Below are 27,807 nucleotides of genomic sequence, written 5' to 3'. Positions count from 1 at the left end.
GACATCCCCTGAGAATAAAACGTAGTAGAGGTTTTGCTGAAGTGCTAAATATAAAACATCCCCCGAAAGTAAGACGTAGCAAAGTTTTTGTTTGGAAGCATGCCCGTCGACCAGAGCATGCAGCTGTGGAGCGGAAAAATAAGACATTCCCTGAAAATAAGACATAGCGCATCTTGGGGAGCAAAAATTAATATAAGACACTGTCTTATTTTCGGGTAAACACAGTAGTAGTTTATTCTAATACTCTGTGGGCTCCCTTTGTGCAGGAGTGCATCCATGCATCCTAATAAAACACCACACAAAAACAAACTGGGGGCATTTGTTCATGCTGTTAAATGCAGATTGCTTTTTGGTAATGTTTTATCCATGTGCGTACGCATGTCTGAAATGCAAACAGTGAACAAAAAAAAGGATGAAAGGAATGGAAAGATATGTGAGTGCTCTAATTCTGAAATTAATTTAGAAGTGAGATTATAATTCAGAAAGAGCACACAATGCAGGGTAGGGTAATTAAATACTATGATACCATTAAATACTAATAAAACACAGGGGAAAGCTGATCCCTATAATGCAGCGGAACACTGCTTAAATGCAACCCTTGCTTCTTATAAAAGAGTGGGGTGAAGCTTAGTCAACCCCCTGGATGTGAGAGAAATCCTTGCTGAGTTCTGCAGTCCTAAGGACCCTTTGTGATCTCCTTGGAGATACTGGCCTGCCAGGCGCCAAGGGTCTCTGGTCTGGGTTAGTGGTGTGGGTCAAGGCCCTTTCCACACTCCACTTTCCAAGCTTGCTTCCCCCCACCCCCCTTCTTCTCAGGAGGCAAGGAGTTAAAACCTCAGCCCCGGCCTCCTTGCAATGAATATTTAACAGCAGCCAGTGCACAGTCTGGGGCTCTCCAGATTTCTTTGGCTGTCTTGACAGCCGTGGCTGGTGGAAGAGTCTCCTCTGACCGGAGTTGCTGCCCGGCGACTGGGGGATCAAGAGAGGCTGCTTGGAGCTGGTTCAAATCTTCTCTCTCTCTCTCTTTCTCTCTCTTTCTCTCTCTCTCCCCTTTTCATGTGGCACCGAGGAGCCGAGGACACTGCCTGCTGCCTAGATCTCTCCACACAGCTCTCGGCTTGTGTCTCTCACTTGCCAGCATCTTCCAGGCGCAACGAAGATGTCAGTTCTGGGCTTAACTTTTCTCACTTTGCCTCTTGTCGTCCAAGCGAGCACAGCAGGTGAGCCGGCAAACGTCGCCTTTGTTATTTTCAGCACAGAGAGGCAGGTTTGGGAGCATCCCCCCCCCCCCCACGTTGTGGATGGGTTGCCAAATAACGGTGTCCTGTTAGATGAGGGCTCTCCTCCACCTTTTCAGTTTCTCAGTTCCCCGTGCGATGAACACCTGTCGATCTGGGGACAGCTGCTCATGGCTGTTGGCATCTCTGGCGGCGGCTAAGTCAAGACTGCGGACAACCCCTGGAACTGGGTACTTCCCCCGTCTCCTTCTCTGACATTAAACAAGGGTGCTCCTTGCAAGATCGGCTTGTGGTCATAATTCATGTCAATTTAGATTAAGAGCTCTGTTTTGTAAGTCCAGATGGCCCCCAAAGTGACTTTCTGCACCAGAATGCTTCCTCTGGGAGGAATCCCCCTCTATGTTAAGTGGGAGTAACTTTGGAGTGGCTCAGATGCTGTCTGGAGTGTTTGCGTGTGTGAGAGAGAAAGCAAGCGTAAGCCAGAAATGTTAAAAGATGCGTTAACAGCAAGGTGTGATTCGCGTGAGGCTAGATGCAGGCAAGCGTCTTGTGAGTACACAGCGTGAATCTGTACGCCTGTTGAAGTGACCATGTGGCTGTTTTGGCTGCTCTGAGTTATACTCTGAAAATCTACTAGACTTGAATCTAACTCTTCTGACTTCTCAGTACGTGTTTATCGTGCCACCTCTGCCCTACCGCTGTGATAGTTAATAGAGGTGCTGGAAAGGGTGAGTGCACATTGATTTGTGCGCATGCTGAAGCGGTTGTGCGATAGGTTTACTGTGCGCACGATTCAAAGGACTCGTTGGGTCAAGCAGACCGGACCTCGTTGGGAGTCAATCCATAACGATTAAGCAGTTGTCAGTGAGGATAAATCAGAAAGGCATACTAGAGTGAGCTACGAAAGTTACTGAAGTTACTAGAGCCGATTGGCTGTTGTGGGTTTTCTGGGATGTGTGGCCATGGTCTGGTATTTTGTGCGGCTAACTTTTCGCCCAAATCTATGGCTGGCATTTTCAGAGGCATGTCACAGTAAGATGTGCTTCTCTCCAAAGCACAGCACTGATCGTGTGGTGGGATATGTGATTTGTCTACTTCACAAGTCTGTGGTGGTGGTGAGGGGCATTTGCATATGCCTGGGCAGAGTTCAATTGCACTTGCCTTTGAATGTCTCTGGTTTTTGGTTTGGGTGTTTTTTAGTACCGGCAGCCAGGTTTTGTTGAGTTTCAGACTCTCTCCCTTTTTGCTGAAACTGTCCTGGCGTGTGTGGATTTCAACGACTTCCCTGTGTAGTCTGACATAGCTACTATGTCTGACTACTGGCACTAAAAACACCAAAACCAAAAAAACCGTGTCATTCAAATGCAACTGCAGTTAAACTCCACTCAGACACACGCTAAAGCAGTTGGTCATACAATTGTAGCTGCAACCTCCATGCAAACGCAACGGCAAACAAACTCGACCAAGACACAGGCAAATCTACTTCCCACCCCGTCCCACCACGCAATCCCTCCACACTGTGCAACAGAGAGAAACGTATCTTACAGTAATGTGCCTCTGAAGATGCCTCAGATTGGGTGAGCGACGGAAGGGCCTTAATAGTCGATGCTGAAAGATGTTGAAGCTTAGAGGGTCTTTTGGAGGTGAGTAGGAGACATAAACACATGAAGCTGCCTCATACCGAGTCATATGACTGATCTACCAGGTCAATGTTGTCTACTCTGACTGGCAAAGTTTTCCAGAGTCTCAGATTTCTTTCACATTGCCTACTACCTGACCATTTTAATTGGTGATTCTGGGGACTGATTCTGGACCGTCTGAACGGCAAAACAGATGATATCCCCCTGAGCCAGAGCCCCTTCCCAAGACAGAGGAGCCCTAAGACATTTGCTGCCTTGATTGCCATATGTCATGGGTCTTCAAACTATGGCCCTCCAGATGTTCATGAACTAGAATTCCCATCAGCCCTGCCACTTGGCCATGCTGGCAGGGGCTGATGGGAATTATAGTCCATGAACATCTGGAGGGCCATAGTTTGAAGACCCCTGCAGTATGTGGTTGATCTCACTGGCCTTGTGAATGTTTGCAGCTGCCTTATACTGCGTGGTCCATCAAGCCTTTCTGTCCAAAACCTTCAAAGGCTTCTTCCTTAACTGTTTCTATCACTTGCTACCTAACATTCTCTTAACAGGTGATTCTGGAGAAACTGTGCGTGGACCTTCTGCATGTAAAATCTGTTCTCTGTTCCCGGTACAATGCTCTCAAACTGGGCACATAATAAGGTATAGGACTTTCATGAGTTCCCATCTGGTAAACCAACCCATTTAATCATTTTTGTGTATTCTGTCATGTCTACAAGAAATTGTAACCCCTTAAAAACCTAAGGTTATAAAAATGAGTGCTAAAAATATCTTGCTTAGTTGATGATGGAAGAAGAGGCTCTTGGTGTGGAACTCCAATCTGGAGAACCGGGTTTGATTCCCCACTCCTCCACATGAGCGGCAGACACTTTGTCTGGCGAGCCAGATTTGTTTCCCCATTCCTACACATGAAACCTGTTATGTGACCTTGGGCTAGTCACAGTTCTCTCAGAACTCTCTTAGTCCCACCTACTTCACAAGTTGTCTGTTGTGGGGAGGGAAAGGGAAGGAGTTTGTAAGCCCCTTTGAGTCTCCTTCCAGGAGAGAAAGGTGGGGTATAAATCCAAACTCCTCTTCTTCTTCTCCATCTTTTTCTTCATCTTTTCTTGTATTGGAGGAAGGCTCCTTGTGACAGTGGTAAGCACCACAGTTAGCTGAACGGAATGGTAGCCTACGAATGCTGATCAGCGCTCATCTGTGTAAAACACCATCCAAACTTAGCTGCCATCTCACCGAAATAATGATTGCACCCCCTTATTTCTAGGGACAGGGTTGGGAAATCTTAATACCCTAGATCATAGGTGTCAAACTTGCGGCCCTCCAGATGTTATGGACTACAGTTCCCACCATCCCCTGCCAGCATCATGCTGGCAGGGGATGTTGGTAACTGTAGTCCATAACATCTGGAGGGGCACAAGTTTGACACCTGTGCCCTAGACCAGTGTTTCCCAACCTTTTCGAGGTCAGGGTACCCTCTTCATATCTCACTCTTCATATCTCACGGTGCCCCTGCCGCCACCCTCCACCTTCCCCTCCCATTGCCCCTTCCTTGCCACACACCCCACCTTCCACTCCCAGGGTGAAGGGAAGCACTGGGGGTGGGGGTGGCTGCTGACCTTGTGGCAGGCCCTGCCCCATGGGCCAGCTCCATGTCCTTGCTGGCGCCGGTGGGAGACACCACAAAAATGAGGGGGGGGGGGAGTAGTGTTGCCACGGAACCCCTGGGACATGCTCATGGCACCCCAGGGTACCAGGGAACCCTGGTTGAGAGTGGCTGCCCTAGACCCTTTGTTGAGAGGGATGCAAGGGGAAGCATACCCTTCCTTTCCTTGGAGGATGCATACCTACTGCCTAAAGCTATGGAGAGTGAATTTCAATATTATTGGGCATCATTTTAATTTCCTGAAGCATACGATTGATGTGAGGGTGATAAGTTCATGCCAAAACATGGGGAAGTAACATGGGGGGGGGGGGGTACAGCGTGGTGTTAAAGCGTGTGCCTGATGCACAATCCTTGGCATCTCCAGAGATGAAGGATCACAAGGAACAAAAGAGACCGGACAATAGAATATTATGAGACTAGACAATACAGCACTAGATGAACCAACTTGCGGCACGTCACACTGGAATTCTGTGACTGGATCACCAGATGAGATGGGAACTGCCCTCGGGACCCAGCTAGGCAAACAGAAATTAACTCATTCTTTGCCCCTTTCCTGTACAGAAATGACCCCTCCCTCAGTCACGATATGGATATTTGCCTTTTTCGGACTGGGGCGGGAAACAGCCAACTGGGGTTACAGCCACATGGAGTTTGATCCTCAGTACTTGGCAGGTCCATGTTTGCAGCTTAACCAGAATGCCAACTGTTAAACTGCAATTGCTGTGGTCTATTGTGCCTTTGACACATTCTGCAGTCGTAGATATGGGGCGGGCTGAACAGAAAGCAGACGTGCTGCTCATGGCTTTGCACGTGAGGGTGGAGGCTCAAGCCGCGGTTGGGATCTAAACTCTGTTTGGTGCCGTGCCTGAATTTACAGAGCAGTCTGAAGTATAGTTATACTTTTCTAAGTCCACTGCAGTCCTTGATGTCTCATGGTGAAGATGAACAGATTCACGGGTGTTATGGAGTCAGTGTGGTGTAGTAAGAGCAGGTGGATTCTAATCTGGAGAACTGGATTTGATTCCCCACTCCTCCAGCTGAGTGGCAGAGGCTTATCTGGTGAACCAGATGTGTTCCCGCACTCCTACATCCCTGCTGGATGAGCTGGGTCTAGTCACAGTTCTCTCGGAACTCTCTCAGCCCCACCTACATCACAAGGTGTCTGTGGGGAGACGAAGGGAATGGAGCTTGTAAGCCACCTTGAGTCTCCTTACAGGAGAGAAAGGTGGGGTATAAATCCCCTTCTCCTCTACTTATTCATGCTTCTATCCATTCATGAGTGAAATGTGGGAATTAGAAGATGTCTAATTAAAAAAATAGAGTTTGGGGGCAAGAGGAGCCCACCCCTGCCCCTTCCCCTTACCTTTCTGGACATTGTTGCTTTTTGCATAAGCATTTTGCACTTGGCTGGCTTCACTTCCAGAACTGCAGCCTGGTATGGTTTGGGGGTGGAGCTTGGTAAAGGAAGGGCAGAGTCTATTGGTTGCCCCATGAGGGCAGAGGATCATGACATCAGTGTGCAATAAGATGAGAACCTGAATGTGAAACAACACAACTGTACTCTGTTCCGCAGAAGGACATTAACTAGTACATTTAGTGGAGGTGCAGTGTTCAAGAAAATCTTATGCTTTCACATTAGAATATAGCCCCAAACGAATATGAGAATTATCACTCCTTTTTACACACTGCTTTTGTCAAAACCATTTTTTGTGCATTATTGAACATGGTGCTTTGATTTATAGTTCATTGTTTTTATAGTTCATTGAAGGACTTCCAAATGGAAGCAGGGTTGGGTAAGCACTAGGCAGTGGTGGCGAACCTTTGGCACTCCAGATGTTATGGACTACAATTCCTATCAGCCCTCAAGCAGCAGCATGCTGGCTGATGGGCTGATAAATCTGAATTGTAGTCCATAACATCTGAGTGCCAAAGGTTCGGCCACCACAGTCATGGCATCACTAGGGACCTGCATTCCGAGGCGGGCTCTCTATTCCCCACAACAAAGAAGGTCCGGCATGCTTTCTTCTGTGGTAGAGGAATGTACAACCCTATTATCATCTTTCTTTGGAACAGAGCATAGCCACGTTCATGGAGGCTATGACTGCTGATGGGCTATTGGTCATGATGGCTAAACTGAACTTCCAGGTTCTGGGGCAGTGTACCTCTGGACTCAACCTTTGATTGGGGAAACAGCAGAGGAGGACAGTGGCCTTCATTCCGTTTTCTTGGTCTTCCAAGAGGAGCTATTGCAGGCAAGGAGATGTTGAAATTGATGAGCCTCTGGTCCTTCTTATGTTTTTAAACCTCAGAGTAGTGAGATGAGTCATGAAAGCTAAGCTGAAAATAGTTTGCACTCTCCAATTTGTCACGTCACCCTGATGTTTTTACTCTGAGGGTAAGAGGTGTTAAGGATGCACACAGTCTGAACCTTCGGGTGAACCCCCGATACTTGAGCACCTGAGAGGATCCCCGCATGTTGCGGTCATTCTCAGCAGGACTCTCTGTTGTGAGCTCGAGTGTCAGGTGCTGCTAAAATGGACGGATGAATGAAACGAGAGTACAGAATCCCCCAGTTCAGTGTACGTCTCAGCAGAAATGAGCCGGCTTCTTCTTATAACACACTGCAGTTCGCTGCCAAACTGGGGATGTTTTCAAGGGTTGTTTATTTTTAAACAAACTGAGTCAACAGGCAGAAGGCCAGGTTTCTTCTGTCATTTCAGCTGGAACTTCTCCAGAGTAATCTCACTGTACGCAGCGGGGTTTTTCCATAAAGGGTCTGGCGGCTTTATAAATGTATGCACATAAAAGGTTAGCAAGCCATTGTTAATATTTGAATGCTGCGAGCAGTAGATGAGGCTTTGGCTGGGGAATGTAATGCCAGGGCTGACATCTCATGGATGTGATTTTTTTTTTAAAAAAAATCACTCAACTTCCAAGGAGATCAGAACAGCCTATGTGCTCACTTTCTGTTTTTATCCTCACCAGAGGTGTACCAGGGGTAAATGGCACCCGGAGACAAATTGTCTCCAGGGCGGGGTTGAGGGCGCTTGGAGGCAGCAAGAAGTCCTGCTGTCTCGTCATTTTTGCATGCCTCAGCCGGGGTAAAGGCACGCGAAAACGACGAGACAGCAGGACTTCTTGGTCACGTGGGGGGACGATTTTGCGCTCCCCACGTGACCAGAAGAGTGGTGCCCGGGAACAAAGGGTACCCCTTGTCCCTAGGCAGATACGCCACTGATCCTCACAACAAACTTGCAGAGTAGGTTAGGAAGAAAAAATGGAAGAAGTAGATAGAAATGTTGTCCCTCTCCCGTAATGTTCAGGGAATTCAGGATGAACAAAAAAAGTACTTCTTTGCCCAATGTGTGGGCAAAGAAGTGGAATTCATTGCCAATAGATGCAGTGAGGACTACCAGCTCATATGGCTTTAAAGGGGGCTTACATTGATTCATGGAGGAGGGGTCCACTGATGGCAATTTGCCATGATGACTAAAATGGAGCTCCCGTGTTTGGAGGCAGTATATCTCTGAATGCCAGTTGCTGAGTGGCAACAAGTAAATTTTTCTTTATTTTATTCAATTCGTATGACACCCTTCCCCGTTGTGTGCTCAGGGCAGCTACCAACACATCATGACACAATAAAATCAAGAAATTAAAACATCAATTAAGTTGGTGACTAACATTCAATCTGAAGAACAATTCTCCCTATAATCAACAATGCCCCACCCTTGTTACGCCTCTGTGAGGGCACAAGTTCAGTGCTTGCCCTGGGAGCCATTTTCTGTAGATATGTCCCTGGGAGAAAGGCCTTTTCGTACAAACACCTGAGGATTTTTTTCCCTAAAGGAAATGGAGTTTGCTTTTATGGTCACTAGATGGCACACTATGTTCCTTGCAGGAGAAGGATATGTATATTGGTCCGGACTGTGTTTGGTCAGGTTGCCAAATACGTAGTCCAGATATCCCTGATTTTTGCTGAATAGCTCTGCTGATTTCCCCACCCTGTATATATAACTGAGGGACTGAGGTTTCTGTTTCTTTTGATATGCTCATTTTACAGATGGGAAGTAATAATGATACCAGTGTGTTTTCAAATTGCAGCCGACTTAGGGCAACCCCAGGACTACATAATTCTTAAGTCAAAGGATGAGCAGAGGTTGTCTGACATTGCCTTCCTCTGTATAGCCATTCCTGTGTTCTCAGGTGGTTTCCCATCCAAGTACTAACTATGACTGACCATGTTTAGTTTCCAAGCTATGACAAAACTAGGGCCCCTTCCGCACATGCAGAATAATGCACTTCCAATCCACTTTCACAATTGTTTGCAAGTGGATTTTGCTATTCCGCACAGTAAAATCCAGTTGCAAAGTACATTGAAAGTGGATTGAAAGTACATTATTTTGCATTTGCGGAAGGGGCCTAGGCTAGACAGGCATTTTCAAGCTACTATACAGAGGAAAAGGAGGCTGAAATAGACAGTTATTTTCCTATAATCACTTGAGTTCTAACTAAACAGGGATATTAATACCAGTGCTAGTTGAATGCTCTTCTGATCCACACTGTTGTACATTTGGAAATCCCTCTTATTGATTTCATTATTTCCCCGTAGAGATAACAGCTCTTATCTGTAGGAAGTTTAAAGCTGGTAAACTAACAAAAATGCAGTGATGGAAACCAGAGCAGGCTTGATTAAGGGATCACAGCAAACCATGGTTAAAGAACGTTAACTATGGTTTGGTGTGATGTCTAGATCAACAAACCATAATTGGTGATCTACTGGTAAATCAGATTCAGATCTAAAGTGTACAAGATGCAGGAGATCCATATAAGCATTCTTCTGATGTTTCTGTTTTTCTTTGAAAGTAGCCATTGTGTGTGCGTGCACGCACTGAATTTGATTAGTTGTTTGAATTTGGTGTACTAATCCAACATGTGTTGGCACAGATCTTGTAGTTGGTAGACAGAGCTGGTAGAGTTCCTTCTACAAAAGTGGAGGTCTGTTTCCCAGATTCCAGATTTTAGGAGAACTTATGTGGCACCATGGTTAGAGTGTTAAGAGTTGGGATCCAGAACCCCACTCACCCTGAAAGACTCGCTGAGAGACTTTGGGTCAGTCACTCACTACCCCTCAGCTAAGACTACCTCACAGGGTGTTTGCGAAGATAAAACAAAGGAAGAGTGAATCATGTATTCTGTCTACAGCTTCACAGGATAAATCTGAGGGCAATTCAGCACATATAAGGAGTGTGTGAGAAAAGACATGTAGTGCTCCTCAAGCTTTTTGCTACAGCTGTAGATTTCCATTCCATGTGGAAATGTTTACACCAGACATGGCAACAGAGAATTTTAGATTGCCAGCTTATTCAGAAGTCCTCATCTGGACAATGGGGAAAGAAACAAAGAGAATGTATTTCTTCCAAACATATATTTTATGCCCATAATGATTTTCCACATAGAACCATCTAATTCTCTTCAAGTGCTTCTTTGGTGCTTTTGGCACAACTCTGCAGTGCGCTTCTGAAACCAGTGAGCAAATATCCTTCCCCCATTTATTTGTCTTTGTCTTCCACTGCTGTCTCCCTTAGATCAAAGTTCAACCTGTAATCTCCTTGGGGCAGGGACCTATTGTCTTGCACTTTGTCAAGTCTTCCACTTTGTAAATAGCACCATCTGTACAGCCAGTTGTTTATCAGGAAAGATTTGGTTTCTTGGATAATGGCCTATATGCTTTCAAGATGAAGCATTTCTGTGGAGAGATTCTAGTAAAGTGCTCTTATTCCTTCACCATACAGACTTTCAATGCCATCTTAAACAGGGATACTCAGAACACTGTACAGGTTTATCCGCTAGGGCTTTCTCGCAGGGAAGTGTCAATACAACAGGAGGCTACCAGTAAGTACCCACTCAATATCGGTAAACAGACACTTTAATACTAAATTGTTCTCTGCATACATCAGACTTTGGATCCTTGAGGTATAATATCAACACACCTTCCAAGCATCCATTTCTTAAATCCACAGTATTTAAAAAAAACAGTCGTAAGATAAAATTAATTAAGCGGTCTCTACATTTAATGAATGAAGTCAATTGTTTCCACAGCTTGAGCACACTTAATCCAGGCACCTAAATATGAAGTAATCTTTCCAGGGAAATCGAAAATCCTTTAGTGACCTTTTCCTCAACAGTTCAGGAAATAACTCAATCACATTCTTGAAGGAAAAAAACCTCCACAACAACAATCCTCAATCAGTTTTCTGCTAATCACGTCTTTACATATTAACTTGGAGTGACAGTGGAAGGTTCCTCGACCCTCTGGAAGATCAAAGTTTGGGAGAGTGGTCCTGTTTCATGGAAGGCTTTCAGTTTCTTTGCAACATCGGCTTCTGCAAGAACAACACAAAGCAATCACTTTTAGCAAACAGCATCCTCTGTCGGATCTTTGATTACACAGACAATGGACTTTACGTGCTTGAGAGAAACATCCTATTCAGTCTTCTCTAAGCTTTTGCTGACAGGTCAGACTTTAGGTCAAACTCAGGGTAGCCAGGTGCTCAAACAGGTTAGAAAGCCAGGTAAGGGCTGCTGACAGAGTTGAAAAATTCCTGATGATTTGGGGGTGGGCATGCAGGGGCAGGGTTGGAGAGGGGATGAACTTCAGCGGGCTTGAATGCCACAGAGTCCACCCTCCAAATCAGCCATGTTATCCAGAACTAATCTGTTGTTTGCAAGCAGCTGGAATTTGGGAGGTCTCCAGGTAGGACTGCCAACCTTCAGGTGGTGGCTGGAAATCTGCCGTTATTACAACTGGTCTCCAGCTGAAAGAGCTCAGTTCACCTGGAGAAAATGGCTGCTTCAGAAGGTGCATTCTGTAGCATTATATTCTACTGAAGTCCCTTCCCTCACCAAACCCCACCCTCTTCAGGCTCCACCCCCAAAATCTCGTGGTATTTGCCAATCCGGAGTTTACAGCCCTATCTCCATGCCCCACTTCAAGGTTGGCAACTCTAGATCTATATTCCTACAGACTAGACCTCCCTCAAGTCTAGACTGTTACAGATTCACCTCTCTGCTTCTCTATGTGATTAAATGGTGTAGTGGTTAAGAGAAGGTGGGCTCTAATCTGAAAACGGTTTGATTCCCCACTCCTCCACGTGAGCGGCAGACTATTATCTGGTGAACTAGATTTGTGTTTACTCCTACAGTCCTGCTGGGTGGCCCTGGGCTAGTCACAGTTCTTCAGAACTTTCTCAGTCCCATCTACTTCACAAGGTGTCTGTTGTGGGGAGAGGAAGGGAAAGGAGTTTGTAAGATGCCTTGAGTCTTCTTACAGAAGAGAAAGGGGGTGTAAATCCAAACTCCTCCTCCTCCTCCTCCTCCTCCTCCTCTTCTTCTTCTTCTTCTTCTTCTTCTTCTTCTTCTTCTTCTTCTTCTTCTTCTTCTTCTTCTTCTTCTTCTTCTTCTTCTTCTTCTTCTTCTTCTTCTTCTTCTTCATTGCAGCACAATTACATCTACACACCAGGCAGTGTTGCTCTCACAGATTAAATACATGCACAAATGGGGGCAAAAGGCCTCCATCCACTGCAATTACTAAACCATGCTGCCTCTTTCCTCTCCTAGCCCCATGGCAAGTGAGAGCTGTAACGAAAAGCATCAGTGCAGGCATCAACAGAAGGTTTGGTGTATCAGAAGAAAGACAGAAGCATCAACAGACGGCCCGCCCCCTTGCGCTGGAGGAAAGGTGTTGGTAGAACAGATCAGCAGAATCCAACCCACTGAATTCCTTCCTTATATAATGATAACTAATACCGTGTATGTGGGTAGTAAGAGAGTGACTGAATGCCCAAGAGAGCTGGCAGCAGCTCCTTCAAAACTGAACAGCAACAAATTAGAGTAACTGAGGAAACAGAGCATGCTTGAGGCTTAAAACTTAGTGTTTTGACACCAGTAAATTAGGAAATGATAAATATGGAGTCTGCAGGCTATTAGCAACCACCCACCTCAGCTGTTTCTGAAAAGGCAAGCTACTAGGGATAGGCAGTTGCCTATGAAGATTGTGTATAAAGGGAAAGTACAGCCAGACACATTACGGTAGGGATAAAAGCAACAGCAAATGAAATCTCCCACTCCAAAGTTCCAGCTCAATTTGGCAACGGAACGTTAACGTTTTTTTGACAAGGAAAAGAGTTATGTCTCTCTGAATGGTCTATTTTGCACAACACAAATAAAACGTTTTGAGGCAGGGATAGAAAACTTTTTTGGGCACGGGTTCTGCCCACCGTTTAGCCTAAAACGTTTTGAAAACTCAGTCTTCCAGCCTCAAAATGTTTTATATTGAAAACGCTATCTAGCGTTTCTTTGCCACCCACCCACCCCGGACTGAAAGTAGGACATTTTTATTTTTCCTGCCCAAGTTCAAAAAGGTATTTCATTTTTGCTGATTGTGCCTGCCATTTTGTGTGCTGCTGCAGAGGCAAATGGAGACAATCATGGGTCGAATCCCCACTTGAAATTTGCACGCAGATCCAAACCTGTTTGTTGTGAAACCGTGTCCTCTTCATCGGAGTTTCTCCCTCCCCACCGCAGAGAGCACACAGCAGACACACCCGGTTGCAGAACTCTTAGCAATCCCCACTACCAGGCTAGCTCGCTTCGCCAGTCTCCCCTGATTGGCTGGCGTGCCTTGATGGGGCGAGACCTTTTCCCACTGCAGAAACGTACATTGAAGGGGTGTGAACCAGCATGTAAAAGTTTGACATTTAACTGTTTAACTGTGCAAACAGTTAATTGTTACCTGTGTAAACCATGAACGATTCAAAGTTACTTGTTTGACTGTTTAACGTTTGCATCCCCTTCTGCTGGCCGATCGCAAAAGCAGAAATGAAACCAAGGAAAGGCTGCGTGTGCATCGCAGCGCTGATTGGTTGCCTGAATTCCACGTCACACTCCAGGGTGGGAAACGAGTCAGGGTTTCAACCCTCATCCCTCCCCTCGGATCAGCTCTGAACCGTGTTAATGGGGTCTATGTCACTTGCAACCAGGTCCTGCCAGAATGCGGATTAACGGGGAGAACGAGCACCAGAAACAGAATCTGCCACACAACCTCAAACCTGGTTAGTTTGTGTTCTGAAACCTGGCTAAGATGGTAGTGGGGATTCGACCATGGAATATCTCTGCAGGCGCACACAAAATGGCAGACACAACAAAAGCAAATAAGAGCTTGAGCAGGAGTGGGAGGGGTGGGGAGTCGAAAAAAGAACCGTTTTGGTTGGCAACATTTTATTTCTCTCATGCTGTGCAGAAGAAAACAACCCAGTATGGTTTGAGATTACATGTTTGAGATTTTAGAGTATTTTAGGGTTTGTAGGATGGGGTTTTATTGTGATTTTACCCTTCTTGGATAAGATTTTGAATGGTTCTTATTGCAACCCATCCTGAGTCTGTGGCAAACGGTGGGGAATACATCTAAATAAATAAATAAGTCCCTTGGCTATTTCCACCACCTTTTTTTGCTCTAATTAAAGTGAAAGTCCTTTTCAGGCTGCATGTGGCTATTGCATGCAACGATTTCAAGAAATACAGCTTAAATCCTCTGGAGCTTTGCCAATCCAGAACTCAGTAAACCATCGTTGTAGCAGTTGCAATTATGAATTTCAGCACTGCTTTCCCTAGGATGAAGTTGAGAGCATTTCCATGCGCACAACACCCAGATCGAAGACCCATAAGGCATACCAAAAAAAAATAAATCCCACAGTGGGGACTTATTCATATAAACCCACTATACAATTTAGCAGGGTCTCAAACTGCGAAGTGTTTTCCTGCTAGGAACAAAAGGGTCAGACCTCATGAGACCGGCCCTAAACCAGAATGTGGAAATATTTAAAGAGTGACTGGAAGTGGAATCCTAGTAGAATTTCATTTTGATTAAATCTGAAGTAAATACAGCACAGGGCAGCCAGGCTGGTTAAGGCGAGACATAAAGAATCGCAGCAGCAATAAGCAAGGAGGTTAAAGCAACACAATTAGCTTGCAAAGGGAGAGCTGTAAAAAACCCACACTGGCAGGTTCCAGAGATAATTAGAGGAGGGAAAAAAGCAAATATTGAGTGCTTAACTGCAGAGGCTATCTCAGTGAACAACAGCCCCTTCAGATCTATTATTAATTGACAGAAGATAAAAGAGGAAAATTCAGTCCAGTTTTTTTTAAAAAGCTTTTAAAAAGGAGAATGACAGTCCAGAATGCGTGCATGTTGACATGGGCAGAGTTTATGGGAGTTGTTGTTCTCTTTGAAGCAGGAAGCACTTAAAGGAACCCTTAAATGTGGGAATTAATTTAATTGAAAAGGTCAGGGGACTGGTGGCCCTCTTCCTGTTGCGTTTCTTTCCAGTTGTGTCCTTGCCAGTGTTCTTTGGACCTGATAGTTATACAGTTGTAATCTCCAGTGGAGATCGAGAGGGCCTCATCTGGGTATAATGTCCTGGACTCCATCCTTCAAGGCAGCCATTTTCTTCAGGGAATCTGATTTCTGTAGGCTGAAGATCAGAGGTAATTCCAGGAAATCTACAGGCCTTGCATGGTGGTGGACAACCCAAACTCATGGAATGTGTGACACAGGACATTTCCCCATCCCCACCCCCCACCCCTGCTGCTGCACCCTGAGCCCCATTTTATCCCTGGGAGTTAGTGGATCATCAGGGAAAACATAGGGGGCAAAATGGGGGTCAGAAGGGAGAATTAGTACAAATAGCAACCCCCTCAACTGAGGTGACCTTTTGCCTTCAGAACTATGTAGCTGCATTATCTCTCTCTCATTCTCTCTGGCGCCTTCCGCACATGCAGAATAATGCACTTTCAATCCACTTTCAATGCACTTTGCAGCTGGATTTTACTGTGCAGAATAACAAAATCCCCTTGCAAATAATGGTGAAAGTGAATTGAAAGTGAATTATTCTGCATGTGCGGAAGGGTCCTCTCTCTCTCTCTCTCTCCATTCATTAAATCTTGGAAGGGTCTCTTGGCAGCTCTCTCTATCCCTGCCTTGGGCCCTGGCCTTGGTTGCAACCCTCGCTAGCTCATCCAGCCACTGCCTGTCGCTGGCTTGTTGGTTTGGCCGGTGCTCCTGTCCTTTGTGGATCTCCCTTCCCTGCAGTGGCAGCTTCCTCACCAAAATGGAGTGGGCTGTTTCGAATGCGATGAGAAACCCTCAGTCAAGGGGCGTATGCATGACAGTCCCATGCACCTGTTGGCTGGAGGTTCGTCGTCATGACATAAGTGAATGATATAGAGTAAGATATAGGCAACAGATTGGTTCACCTGGAAAAAAAATGGCTACTTTGGAAGGTAGATTCTGTGGCATTTCATTCCACTGAAGACCTTCCCTCCCCACATTTCGTCCTCCTCAGGCTTCATCCCCCTCCCCTCCCCTCCCAAATTTCCTGGTATTTCCCAACTCAGGCAGCCCTAATAAATGAAATCCCCTGTATGTTGTATTCTATCTTCCTTGTCTCCATGTAGATCTTTAACCTTCTCAGTTCTTCTTGGGGTGGGTGAAAACCATCCTGGGATGGAGAAATGTCACATCAATTCAGTTAACTGGTAGGCCAGATTCATTAATGCTGTTGTCTTCATTCAAAGTAACTCTTCTTATTAATGACTGATTGATAGCAGGCTAGGCGAGGTTCAGAGAAGACCAATAGATCAAACTCACACTGGGAGCTGTGTCAGTTTGTGCTTTTCGTAGAAAAGCCTGGAAGTCTACTTCACAAAGGATCAACCAGGATAGAACGGTAATCTATTTCTACGAGCTTCTACCAAGCACTTTGATCCCCTGGAGATGCCAGCCACAGATGCAGGCGAAACGTCAGGAGGAAATGCTCCTGGAACACGGACATACAGCCCGGAAACCCCACAACACCCCAACTTGATCTCAACAAAAGACCTCAGAGATGACCTTGTCTGTTAATGGAACCTCCCAGCCACCTGCAATGTCCAGCCAATCCCTGTTTGTTCTTGACAGCATGTGATGAAATTGCTATTACCTTCAGCGTAACATCTTGACGGACGGCTCTTCCAACAGCCTGGTGCACAGTTATTAATCAGAATGTTTTTTTTGGCTGGAGTCCATCAAGTTTTTAATCGATTTTTTTTTCTCCAACCCAATTTGAATTACTTTGGGAGCTTGATTTTCTTTTTTTATGACACTCTCTAATAGAATGCTCTGCCAAATGATTTTGTATACGGTATCGGGCACTTGACAAAGCATGCTAATAGAGAGCCCCATAAAACCCCTGGCTTCCCAAAGTCATGCCATCATTCTGTTGAAGAGAAGAAAGAAGCGTGAAATTTGCACAGGATTGTGAACTAATCCTACTTATTCCTCCTCCTGCTGTCCTGCTTACGTGCCCTGTCTTTAGCTGTTCTTAAGTGCCCTTTCTCTTGCCCCTTCCGCGCATGCAGAATAATGCACTTTCAGTCCACTTTCAGTGCACTTTGCAGCTGGATTTTACTGTGCGGGAGAGCAAAAGCCACTTTCAAACAATTGGGGAAGTGGATTGAAAGTGCATTGTTGTGCATGTGCGGAAGCGGTCAAATTTAATGCAAGGCTAAGAAGAGCACAGAGGAAACGTCACTCAAGGGGGGGAAGTGTACATGCGTCAATGTTCAAAATGGCAAATTTCTCAGTGTTGCCATTCTTGGTTGTCCCTAATCATTAGCCACAGTCGGAGAATAAGAACATAAGAACGTAAGAACAAGCCAGCTGGTTCAGATCAGAGTCCATCTAGTCCAGCTCTCTGCTACTCGCAGTGGCCCACCAGGTGCCTTTGGGAGCTCACATGCAGGATGTGAAAGCAATGGCCTTCTGCTGCTGCTGCTTCTGAGCACCTGGTCTGCTAAGGCATTTGCAATCTCAGATCAAGGAGGATCAAGATTGGTAGCCAGAGATGGACTTCTCCTCCATAAATCTGTCCAAGCCCCTTTTAAAGCTATCCAGGTTAGTGGCCATCACCACCTCCTGTGGCAGCATATTCCAAACACCAATCACACGTTGCGTGAAGAAGTGTTTGCTTTTATTAGTCCTAATTCTTTCCCCCAGCATTTTCAATGTATGCCTCCTGGTTCTAGTATTGTGAGATGTTATCAATGTTATCCTAAGCAGAGTTGCATTCTTCTAAGCCTGCTACCTTCAAAGGACAGACACGGTGTTACTCTGTGTAGGCTTGCACAATCTCCTCACCCTTGTGCCATTCAGTGTGTGAGGGCAGTATTCTGCTAGAGAGGCTGATAGTTTGACCGCAGTTTACTGTATACATTTATTCAAAACTGAAGAAATCTAAAAGTGTGTTTATTCAATTACCAGCACCCAAGTGTAGGATGAAATACAAGCAGTGACTGTGAGTTTTGATCCTGAATTAGTATGGCCAAAGAAATAGGTAAAGAATGATGCAGATTAAAAGAAAGTGCTGAAAATCTACATGATTTGAAAGCCTTGATCGCAGAATCAGAAATAAACAGGGCGATTTCATTGACAGAACCACTGTTGCTTCTAATTCTCTATGTCATGGTTAAATGTTTATTGGTGAAGTGATGCAACATGGCCTGTCGTAGATAAGGTAAGAGACTTCTACATACTCTGGAGACTCCCCACATATGGGAATTGGGAGAGGGGATGACATCTGGTATGAAAAGTGAGCTGCATTGGTCCCTTTGCGCAAATCCAAATTTGTAACTGGCCCTGTCAGGTGATCCTGACCATACTTTGGGATGCTTTTCTTCTCAGCTTTTTGCTGAGTATGAATTCATCTCAATCTCTAGTTGTCCCTCCCAGCTGTTCTCAGAGGCATAGCAAGGGGGGAAAGCTCCTGGTGCACTGGTGCGTCCTCCATCCCCAGCCCGCCCCGGAACACCCTCACCACACCCCCACAGGGGCGTGTGCCCGGTGCGTCGCCCCCCTGTCCCCTTGGAGCTACGCCTCTGGCTGTTCCAAATGGTTGCTTTGCACGACGGACCGAGAAGTTACGATGCAGCCTTTCCTTCTACAGAAGGAGTAGGTTTCACTTAGTGTTTGGCTTTTCTCTCCATATCAGCTTGTATGTTTCACATCTCCTTTTTCTCTCCTCTTCCAGGTATTTGGTGCTATGATTCACAAGACCTGAAATGTGGTAAGTCCTTTGAAAAAATATTTCAAAACTTTGTTGCTTGTTGTGTGGTCTTATGCCTGCGCGTGGTTTATGTTATGCATTGCAAAATATGAATTTTTAAAAAGTAGTCACACTAACATTAAGGATAAAGCATGTATAAGTTCAGTAACGGTGATCTTTATATCCCAGATCCAGAATTCTGAGGCTCTCGTGGAATAGAGATTCTTAGGCCATGCAAGCCAGGAATGCTGTTTATTAACTTATTTTCCTATACTGTCTTATTTATTTATTTTATTTATTTTGTTTATACCCTGCCTTTCTTTCCAATGGGGACCCTAACCATCTCAATCGTTCTGCACTCCATTTTATTCTCACAACAACCCTATGAGGTAGGTTAGGCTGAGAGAATGTGTCTGGCCTAAGGACACCCATCAAACTTCCATGGCAGGGTGGGGATTCATACCTGGCTCTCCACTACACTAGCATTTAATATTTATTAGCATTTGGTACTTTTATTGGCATTTAACATATTTGTTTTCTGCTCTTCCTGTTAAAAAAAGATCGAAACAGTTAATGTAAAAGAGATTCTAATATGCCATATACATAAATTGAAATGGAAGAAGTCTTTCATGCTGGTTGGTTCTAATGTTCTTTGGGTTTCCCATGGAAAGGGAAAACAGCAGCGCTTATAAACATTGTGGGCCTTGTGCCAGTATTCAGGCCCTGGCAAATACCGGCCTCATCAGTTTCCACTAGCAACCCTGAGTGTTATTACTCAGGGAATGCGAGAAGGCCGAATCAGACAAGATTTTGGGAAATTCACAGCTGGATCTTCCCAACACTTTTAAATACGTGAAATGCAGCTGTGGAGACTCCCAATTCATATCCGGGATGTGTTCTGAGGAGCAAAGGGATCTAATTGCTTCCCTGTGTAGTTTCTTTAAATGAAATGGACCCCCCTCAGGCCTCGAAGATGGACAAAGAGAAAGTTCCGGTCTACATCTACACAAGACCGGATATTATACTATTAATGCACAATAACAATGATTCACCTCCTAGATGGCCTGCTCCTCTCAGGAAATTCAAGTTGCGAAGGACAGCATGAGCTCTAACAATGGTGTGGATCCATATGCCATCCAGAGGCTGGCAACTCTATGGGAGAGGGGGGTCAGCGGCAGTGTGAGGCCATAGAGTCCACCCTCCAAAGCTGTTGTTTTTCCAGGGAAATTGATCTCTGCGGTCTGGAGATCAGCTGTAATTCCAGCAGAAATCTAAGCATCAACTGGAGGTCCAAGGTCCCTTCCACACATGCAGAATAATGCACTTTCAAGGCACTTTGCAGCTGTGCGGAATAGCAAAATCCACTTGAAAACAATTGTGAAAGTGGAGTGAAAGTGCATTATTCTGCATGTGCGGAAGGGGCCCAAGCCTCACCCAAATGCTGACCTGATCAATAAATAAACAGGTCCTTGCTGTATCTCTGCCATGGTAACAGCCAGAAGTGGGATCCAGCAGGTTCTCACAGGTTCCCGAGAGTAGGTTACTAATTATTTGTGTGTGCTGAGAGGGGGTTACTAATTGGTGATTTTGCCACGTGATCTTTGCCTTAGTTACGCCCCTCCTCTCAGCGGTAGCGCGCAGAACATGAAGCAGTCTAGCAGGAGGTGCACCGGCGTGCGTGGCAGCCTGTACCTGCGTGCATTCGTTTCCCGCCCAAGGACCAACACAGCGGCTGCGCCTTGCCACAGCCCTGCCCAGGAATGCCCTGCCCCTGGAATGCCCGGCCACACCCCCGTTGTGCCCCGCCCAGCCCTATTGGCGCTACGCCACAGTTTGAATCCCACCACCATGGGAACCTGTTACTAAAATTTTTGGATCCCACCACTGGTAACAGCTGAACCATACTGCAGTCCACAAGAGGACTCCTTCCCAAGGGGTTGGCCTGAGAGGGCAAGAGAGAGAAAACAAAAGAAGAAATAGGATTAGAACGGAAACGCTCACTAAAACCATTTGTTTAGTCTGTCAAGCTAAAGATAGACCCAGGAAGGAAACCCTGCTGAATAATAAATAAGAAAAAAACCCTGCTCATGCTTATTTATGAAGGTTGGCTCAGCGAGAGGGCATCTCTTTTTGAGGACGAGAGGGGCGGAAAGAACACCTCGAGCTGGCTAATGAGCATCTTGGCGGCAGCCTCTTGCCTCGCTGGCAGAAATGTTGATGTTACCAGCAGCCTCCCCATTAATTTTAGTTTTTAAAAAATCAATCGCAAGAGCTTCCGTTCCACTGACGCCGAGGGAAGCAAGAGGCACTTTGTTACCTCCATTGTCAGGTGCCATAATCAGAAAGATCAAATAGCTGTGTGAGTGTGTCATGCGGGGAGGAGATACACGGAGAACCGGCAGAGATGCTGCCCATGGCAGCAACGGAGAACCTTGGATTCAGATTTTGAACTCTGAGTTCTCTCAAGGAGCAAATTGCCTTGGGAAAGGACAACATTTGTATCCGGTCTCCCATGTGGCAACATGATTTATAACTTTATTTACTTCCTTTATACACCATTTGTCTCACCATTGGGGACCAAAAGTGGGATATAACAGATCTTGGCCGTTTCCCCACTCACCTTTTGTTGCGTGCAACTTGCTCCAAGTAACGCGGGTTCCAGCAGCACTCCCCACTACTGGAGCGGCGACAACGCAGCCGCCCCGATTCTGCTGCCTTGCGACCCCTCGGAGCGTGTCATTTCTGTTCCTGTTCGGAACAGCGCCTTTTGGGAAACCCTGTGTGACTACCTGCAGTGGGGAGCATGACTGCGCGCTCAAAAACACCCGAAGCTTACAAAACCATTTTGCCTCTGCTTTTTTTTAAAGTGAGGAAATGGCCCTTCTTCTCCATTAGAATATCTGTCAGGAGCTGAGCCTGGTCTATGTAACTCAGTTGTACCTTTCATGTAACCTGATCGATGTAAGCTCTGATTGACATGTAAAGGGACTTTTTCCTCTTCCTTTCCTTTCCCTTCACTTGCTTATTGCTTTGACACCGATTGTAGATAACTAGGCTGAACGACCCTGTGGAGCCTCCCTGGCAGCTGTTAAATTATTTAACCAGTTGTTTAAATTATTTAAATCCCACCATCGGAACCGGTTGTTAAATTATTTGAATCCTACCACTGGGGCGGGGGGGGGGGGGGGCGAGGCAGGTGGGTGCCTCTATCCCTATCATGGCCTTGAAGGCGCCTGAGTTTCAAACAACTACTTTTCACACTTTCTCTGGGAAATTGGGAGGTGGGAATTGGGCAAGGATAAAGGAGCCCAGGAAAGCCAGGCCGAACAGAATTGGCTTTCTCAAGCTAGATGCTTGCTGCCTTTCAATAAGCGCTACTGATTGAAGAATCCAGCATTTGGTTATTGGCTTTAGGTCGGAGACCTAACTGTTTGGGATGTGATGTCGAGGAGGGGTTGCATCTACAAAGCCATTGTTTTAAATTGTGTGCTTTTTATCCACTAAGGTTTCAGATGAAGCGTGGGAAGCAAAAGAGTTTTGAAGGTAGACTAATTTCCTCTGATCTGTGGCTTTAAAGCGGTACAGACCTCTTGATAGACAGGGGAAGGCGAAGAAAGGAGGGCGTCTGAATCTAGGAAAGGGTTACAATGTAAGAGAACGATAGAAAAAGAAAGCGAAAATAGACTGTGGAGAGCCAGCGTGGTGCAGTGGTTAAGAGTGGCAGACTGTAATCTGGCTCTGATTTCCCTGCTCCTCCATGCAAAGCCTGCTGTGTGACCTTGGGCTTGCCACAGTTTTCTCTCAGAAGAACTCTCTCAGCCCCGCCTACCTTGCATGGTGATTGTTGTGGGGAGAGGAAGGGACTGTGATTGCAAACCACTTTGAGACTCCTCCTAGTGAAAAGCAGGGTGTGAAAACCAACTCTGTGATAGATCGCAGGAGAGGAGAGCGCAGAGCATGGCAATTTATGGAGAAAGTAGAGAGAACAAAAATCCATAAACAAGCTATGTCAGAGATATCCACAGAGAACTGATACTGCAGTGTAAAATGTCCTGGAAAGAAAGGTATCTCTGTATACATTTTATAACACCCTTCCTTCAAGGAGCTCAGGGTGACTTTCTGGTTCTTCATTGCGGCAGACTCTTGTCTGGTGAACTGGATTTGTTTTCTGCTCCTGCACATGAAGCCTGCTGGGTGACCTTGGGCTAGGCACAGTTCTCCCATCACTCTCTCAGCCCCACCTACCTCACAAGGTATCTGGGGTGGGGAGAGGAAGGGAAAGGGGTTTGTAAGCCACCTTGAGTCTCCTTACAGGCAAGAAAGGCGGGGTATAAATCCAAAACATTCTCTTCCTTCTCTTCTGTCTTCCCAATAATGCTGTGAAGTAAGTGAGGCTGGGAGAGAATGACTGGAATTATTTTACCCAATGAACTTTACAGATAAATAGGGATTGGCGTCCGGGTCTACTAGATATTAATTTGACCCTCTAACACAGTGATGGCGAACCTTTTTGAGACCGAGTGCCCAAATTGCAACCCAAAACCCACGTATTTATCACAAAGTGCCAACAACACTGCAATTTAACCTGAATACTGAGGTTTTAGTTTAGAAAAAACAGTTGGCTCCGAGGCACATATTACTCGGGAGTAAGCTTAGTGAAGCAACCGTGCAACGCTTCGAATGGATGAATCACGACCTTAGGAGGGTTTACTCAGAAGCAAGCCCCATTGCCAGCAACCGAGCTTACTCCCAGGTAAAAGATCATGCCCAGGCCAGCCTAGGGGTATGTGTGTGTGTGTGTGTGTGGGGGGGGTGATTTTCCACCCCCCCTACATGATGAACTTTGTGCACGCGTGTCCACAGAAAGGGCTCCGAGTGCCACCTCTGGCACCCGTGTCAAAGGTTCCCCACCACTGCTCTAACGACTACAATGCACTGGAATATGTACATAAATACATGTGCATTTATGTAGTATCTGAGCACACACAACATTTTCCTTTGCAAGAAAGTGATGCAAATCAGACTTCTTGCCCCAGCTCAGCCAGCCTGCCTTCTTGTGAGCTCCTCATTTCTTTCAAGGGAAAGAGCCTTCCTTTCCCCCGTCCAGGTAGAATCAGCCTAGCTCCTCCACATTAAGCTCTGCTGTTTCCCTCTCCCTTTCTCTTCAGGCCCTTCATACTGGAAGGACATCACAAAGAGTTGCGGAGGAGACAGCCAATCACCCATCAACATTGTAAGAAGAAGAACTCAACGGGACTGGACCCTCGACGAAATCTCGTTTGAAGGTTATGACCAGGCCCCTGCTGGACCATGGAGACTCCTCAACGATGGACACACAGGTGGGGGCAGAGAATGTGGCCAGCGTGGGGTAGTGGTTAAGAGCAGGTGGGATCTGATCTGGAGAACCAGGTTTGATCACCCACTCCTGCACCTGAGTGGCAGAGGCTCATCTGGTGAACCAGATGAGTTTCCACACTCCTACATTCCTGCTGGTGATCTTGGACTAGTCACAGTTTTTTGGAGCTCTCTCAGCCCCACCTACTTCACAAGGTGTCTGTTGTGGGGAGAGGAAGGGAAAGGAGCTTGTAAGCCACCTTGATCTACGTTGCTGCAAGTTTGGTTACATCTTGGTACCTATCTGCTGTCTCACATGATATCGTCTACTTCGTGTCTCCTCTCTGGGGTGGGTAATTTCCTGGCCTGGGCAGGTACGTGGGAAACCTGTTCTCAGACAACTGGTTAGTTATTCCTTTCCATGTTCAAGGAAGGAGGGAGGGAAAGCTGGACACTAGCTGGCTCTCTTGCAGGGAAGCATTCTCTCTCTCTCTCTCTCTCTCTCTCTCTCTCTCTCTCTCTGATGTGTGTGTCTCTCTCTCTCTCTGTGATGTCTCTCTCTCAATCTTTGACCTGGCTCCCTTTGCAGTGACTATGAACCTGGACGGAGCTTCTGCTGCAGAACAAATCAATATCACCAAAGGGGGGCTCCAAGACACGTACCGGGCCCTGCAGTTCCACTTCCATTGGGGGGATATCAACAAAAATGGTTCGGAGCACACGATTGATGGACAGCAATACCCAATGGAGGTAGACACTCTTTCATCTTTTGATTTTATAACCAGCCTATTGCAATGTGAGGGAGGACTCTCAGGCTGGATGGAGACTGACGGTAGTTCTTTGCTATGTCTCAATCATTAGGAGAACAATAAGGTAAAAACAAGGTTTGTTTACACTGACAACTTCCACAGTAATACTTCAGGCTGAGCAGGGAGGAACTACGCATAAACTGACTTTAATATAATGCTGTCAACTGACGTCACCATCTCGACTATGAAAACCTCAATAGCTCAATACACAACGTTCTTCATAAGAGTCATGAATTAGAAAACCTAGATTGTGCTCAGCACTATCTCATTGGATTTTATCTGCAGAACATCCTATTTTCCATTTTAAAATGACATCCATCCATCCATCCATCCATCCATCCATCCATCCATCCATCCATCCATCCATCCATCCATCCATCCATCCATCCATCCATCCATCCATCCATCCATCCATCCATCCATCCATCCATCCATCCATCCATCCATTCATTCATTCATTCATTCATTCATTCATTCATTCATTCATTCATTCATTCATTCATTCATTCATTCATTCATTCATTCATTCATTCATTCAGTCTGTTTCTAGGCCGCCCTTCCCTGAGGGATCAAGGCGGCTTACAGAATTTAATAAAAACATCCAATGAAAACAAATCAGTGCCAATCACCCTGGCATTTAAAGGAAAAGCAAGGGATAAAACAAAAAATAAAAATAAGGGATAAGTACACAGAACCTCCCTCCCCCATTAAAATATTAATCTATGGGAAAAGGGAGGAGGGAAGGGAGAAGGGAGATCAGCAAGATGGAAGCTGCTACATTCCTCAACCTTAAGCCTGATAGAACAGCTCTGTCATAGAGGCCCTGCAAAATTATAGTAGATCTCTCATGGCCCTGATCTTTCTTGGTAGCGTGTTCCACCTGGCTGGAGCCAGCACCAAAAAGGCCCTGGCTTTGGCCGAGGACAGCCAGACAATTTTGGGGCCAGGGACCACCAGTAAGGTTGTTTCCTGAGCGCTACGCTCTTTGTTGGGTGTATAGAGAGATGCAGTCTCACAGGTATGATGGTCCCAGACCTTTTAGAGCTTTCAAAGTTAATACCAGAACCTTGAACCTGACCTGGTACTACACCTGGAGGCAGCTGGCGGAGCTCTGTCTGAATGTGTGCTCACCCAGGAGTCCCTGTGAAGACTTGAGCAGTGTTCTAGGGAACTTGAAAGCTTGCATACTGTTTGCAACACGTATGGTTTTATGACATTTTGGTTGGTCAAATTACTTCTAGCTTTGGTCTGTGGGCCAACATGACTGCGTGCAGCCTTAGCATAAGGAGGAGGATTCTTGATGGAATCATAAGAACATAAAAACTAGCCTGCTGGATCAGACCAGAGTCCATCTAGTCCAGCACTCTGCTACTCGCAGTGGCCCACCAGGTGCCTTTGGAATCTCATGTGTAGGATGTGAAAGCAACAGCCTTCTGCTGCTGCTGCTCCCGAGCACCTGGTCTGCTAAGGCATTTGCAATCTGAGATCAAGGAAGATCAAGATTGGTAGCCATAGATCGACTTCTCCTCCATAAATCTGTCCAAGCCCTTTTTAAAGCTAATCCAGCTGGATTAGCCCCATTCCTTGGCTGATGTTTGTTAAAGGGACAGTTTGTGGCAGGTGAAGAGACCTTCTAGGCTGTTGGTTTAATTTCCCGGTTTCTCTTCACCTTGCCTTCCTGGCAGGCTTGCTGAAAAAAAAAATGAGGAATGTGGAAATGCCCTAGGTTCGTAAAGGAAGGATGAGCTGAAAATGCAGTTGACTGAATGAATGAAAAGGAAGGTATGGGGACCAATTCCTTTAGTATGTCTTAAGTTCTTCTAGGATTATTGAAACTATTCCAGCTTCTCTGGGATTCTAGCCTCCTGTACATTAATGGGGAGATGGGAAAAAGTCCTGCTGTTATTTCAAATGAGAAACCATTCAATTACACAGGGTGTACAATGAGTAAACTCATTTCCAAATTCAGTTCTGTGTATTTTCAGCAAGAAGCTATTACTTAAGGAAGACCCCATGGCAGAGCAGATGAGGGACTGTCCAGTCATTCCCTGTGAGAGTCGGGCAAAGTGAAGAAGATGAGAAAGGGCTCATTGTGAGACCTGTTCAATCACGGGCATCTGGTTGTCTCGCTGCAATTATTTTAATTATTAAATGGGGAGTTTGCAAGATTTCACTGGTCATTTTTCTCTTTTTATCTTGTGCCGGAATGTGTGGAATGGGAAAACCATCCATTCATTAACTAACACAATACCGTGCATTCATTACCTAACAATTTAACTATAGTTCTTTAAAACTGTAGATGTGTTGCTCTTTGTGATGTGTGATGACATGGCACTCTTCACTGTGTGTTTTATTGCAGTTTTGCAGCACTGTGAGTCAGTGAGATGCTTTTCATTTAGAGGATACAGGAGGATCAAAAACAATTATGAATAACAGGAGGGCTTGTTTGCAGCTGTGAAGTTTGCGTTGGGCTCTTCCAGATAGTTCCTTATTAAGTACAAAAAAGAATCAGGTTGTCACTCCACAAAACTGACATTTTCATCCTTGCTGAGCTTTGCTTTTTTGGGGGGTTATGGTTTTGATTTTTTTTTCAGCCCTGTTTACTGCCCTTTTTTCTTAGAAAAAAGTTATTTTTGCTGACTGTGGAATCCAATGAGAGTTACCAATTCCCACCTTGGGAAACAACTGAAGATTTGCAGATGGAGTGGAGATGGCAGGGTTTTTGGGGGGGACCTAATGCTATGCCGCCCACCCTCCAGGGCCACCATTTTCTCTAGGGCCGTGGTGGCGAACCTTTGGCACTCCAGATGTTATGGACTACAATTCCCACCAGCCCCTGCCAGTATGGCCAATTGACCATGCTGGCAGGGGCTGATGGGAATTGTAGTCCATAACATCTGGAGTGCCAAAGGTTCGCCACCACTGTTCTAGGGAAACTGATATCTGTCGTCTGGAGATCAGTTGTAATACCAGGAGAACTCCAGCTCC

General features: G+C 45.8%; 1 protein-coding gene across 1 annotated transcript in view; it reads left to right on the top strand.

The window, feature by feature from the left end:
- The first annotated feature begins 892 nt into the window (after positions 1–892).
- The window catches only part of LOC125442379 (carbonic anhydrase 15-like), a 32,839-nt gene continuing 5,924 nt past the window's right edge, over positions 893–27,807 (top strand). The window contains exons 1-4 of the mRNA XM_048513678.1: positions 893–1,220; positions 18,662–18,697; positions 23,845–24,015; positions 24,600–24,760. Of these exons, the coding sequence (XP_048369635.1) occupies positions 1,160–1,220; positions 18,662–18,697; positions 23,845–24,015; positions 24,600–24,760 (429 nt within the window). The 5' untranslated portion in view covers positions 893–1,159. The remainder of the gene's footprint in view (positions 1,221–18,661; positions 18,698–23,844; positions 24,016–24,599; positions 24,761–27,807) is intronic.

The sequence above is a fragment of the Sphaerodactylus townsendi genome, linkage group LG13, assembly GCF_021028975.2.
Source record: "Sphaerodactylus townsendi isolate TG3544 linkage group LG13, MPM_Stown_v2.3, whole genome shotgun sequence".
In the NCBI taxonomy this organism is placed as follows: Eukaryota; Metazoa; Chordata; class Lepidosauria; order Squamata; family Sphaerodactylidae; genus Sphaerodactylus; species Sphaerodactylus townsendi.
Note: the sequence above shows the minus strand (reverse complement) of the source record. Positions and strands in the feature narration are given on the sequence as shown.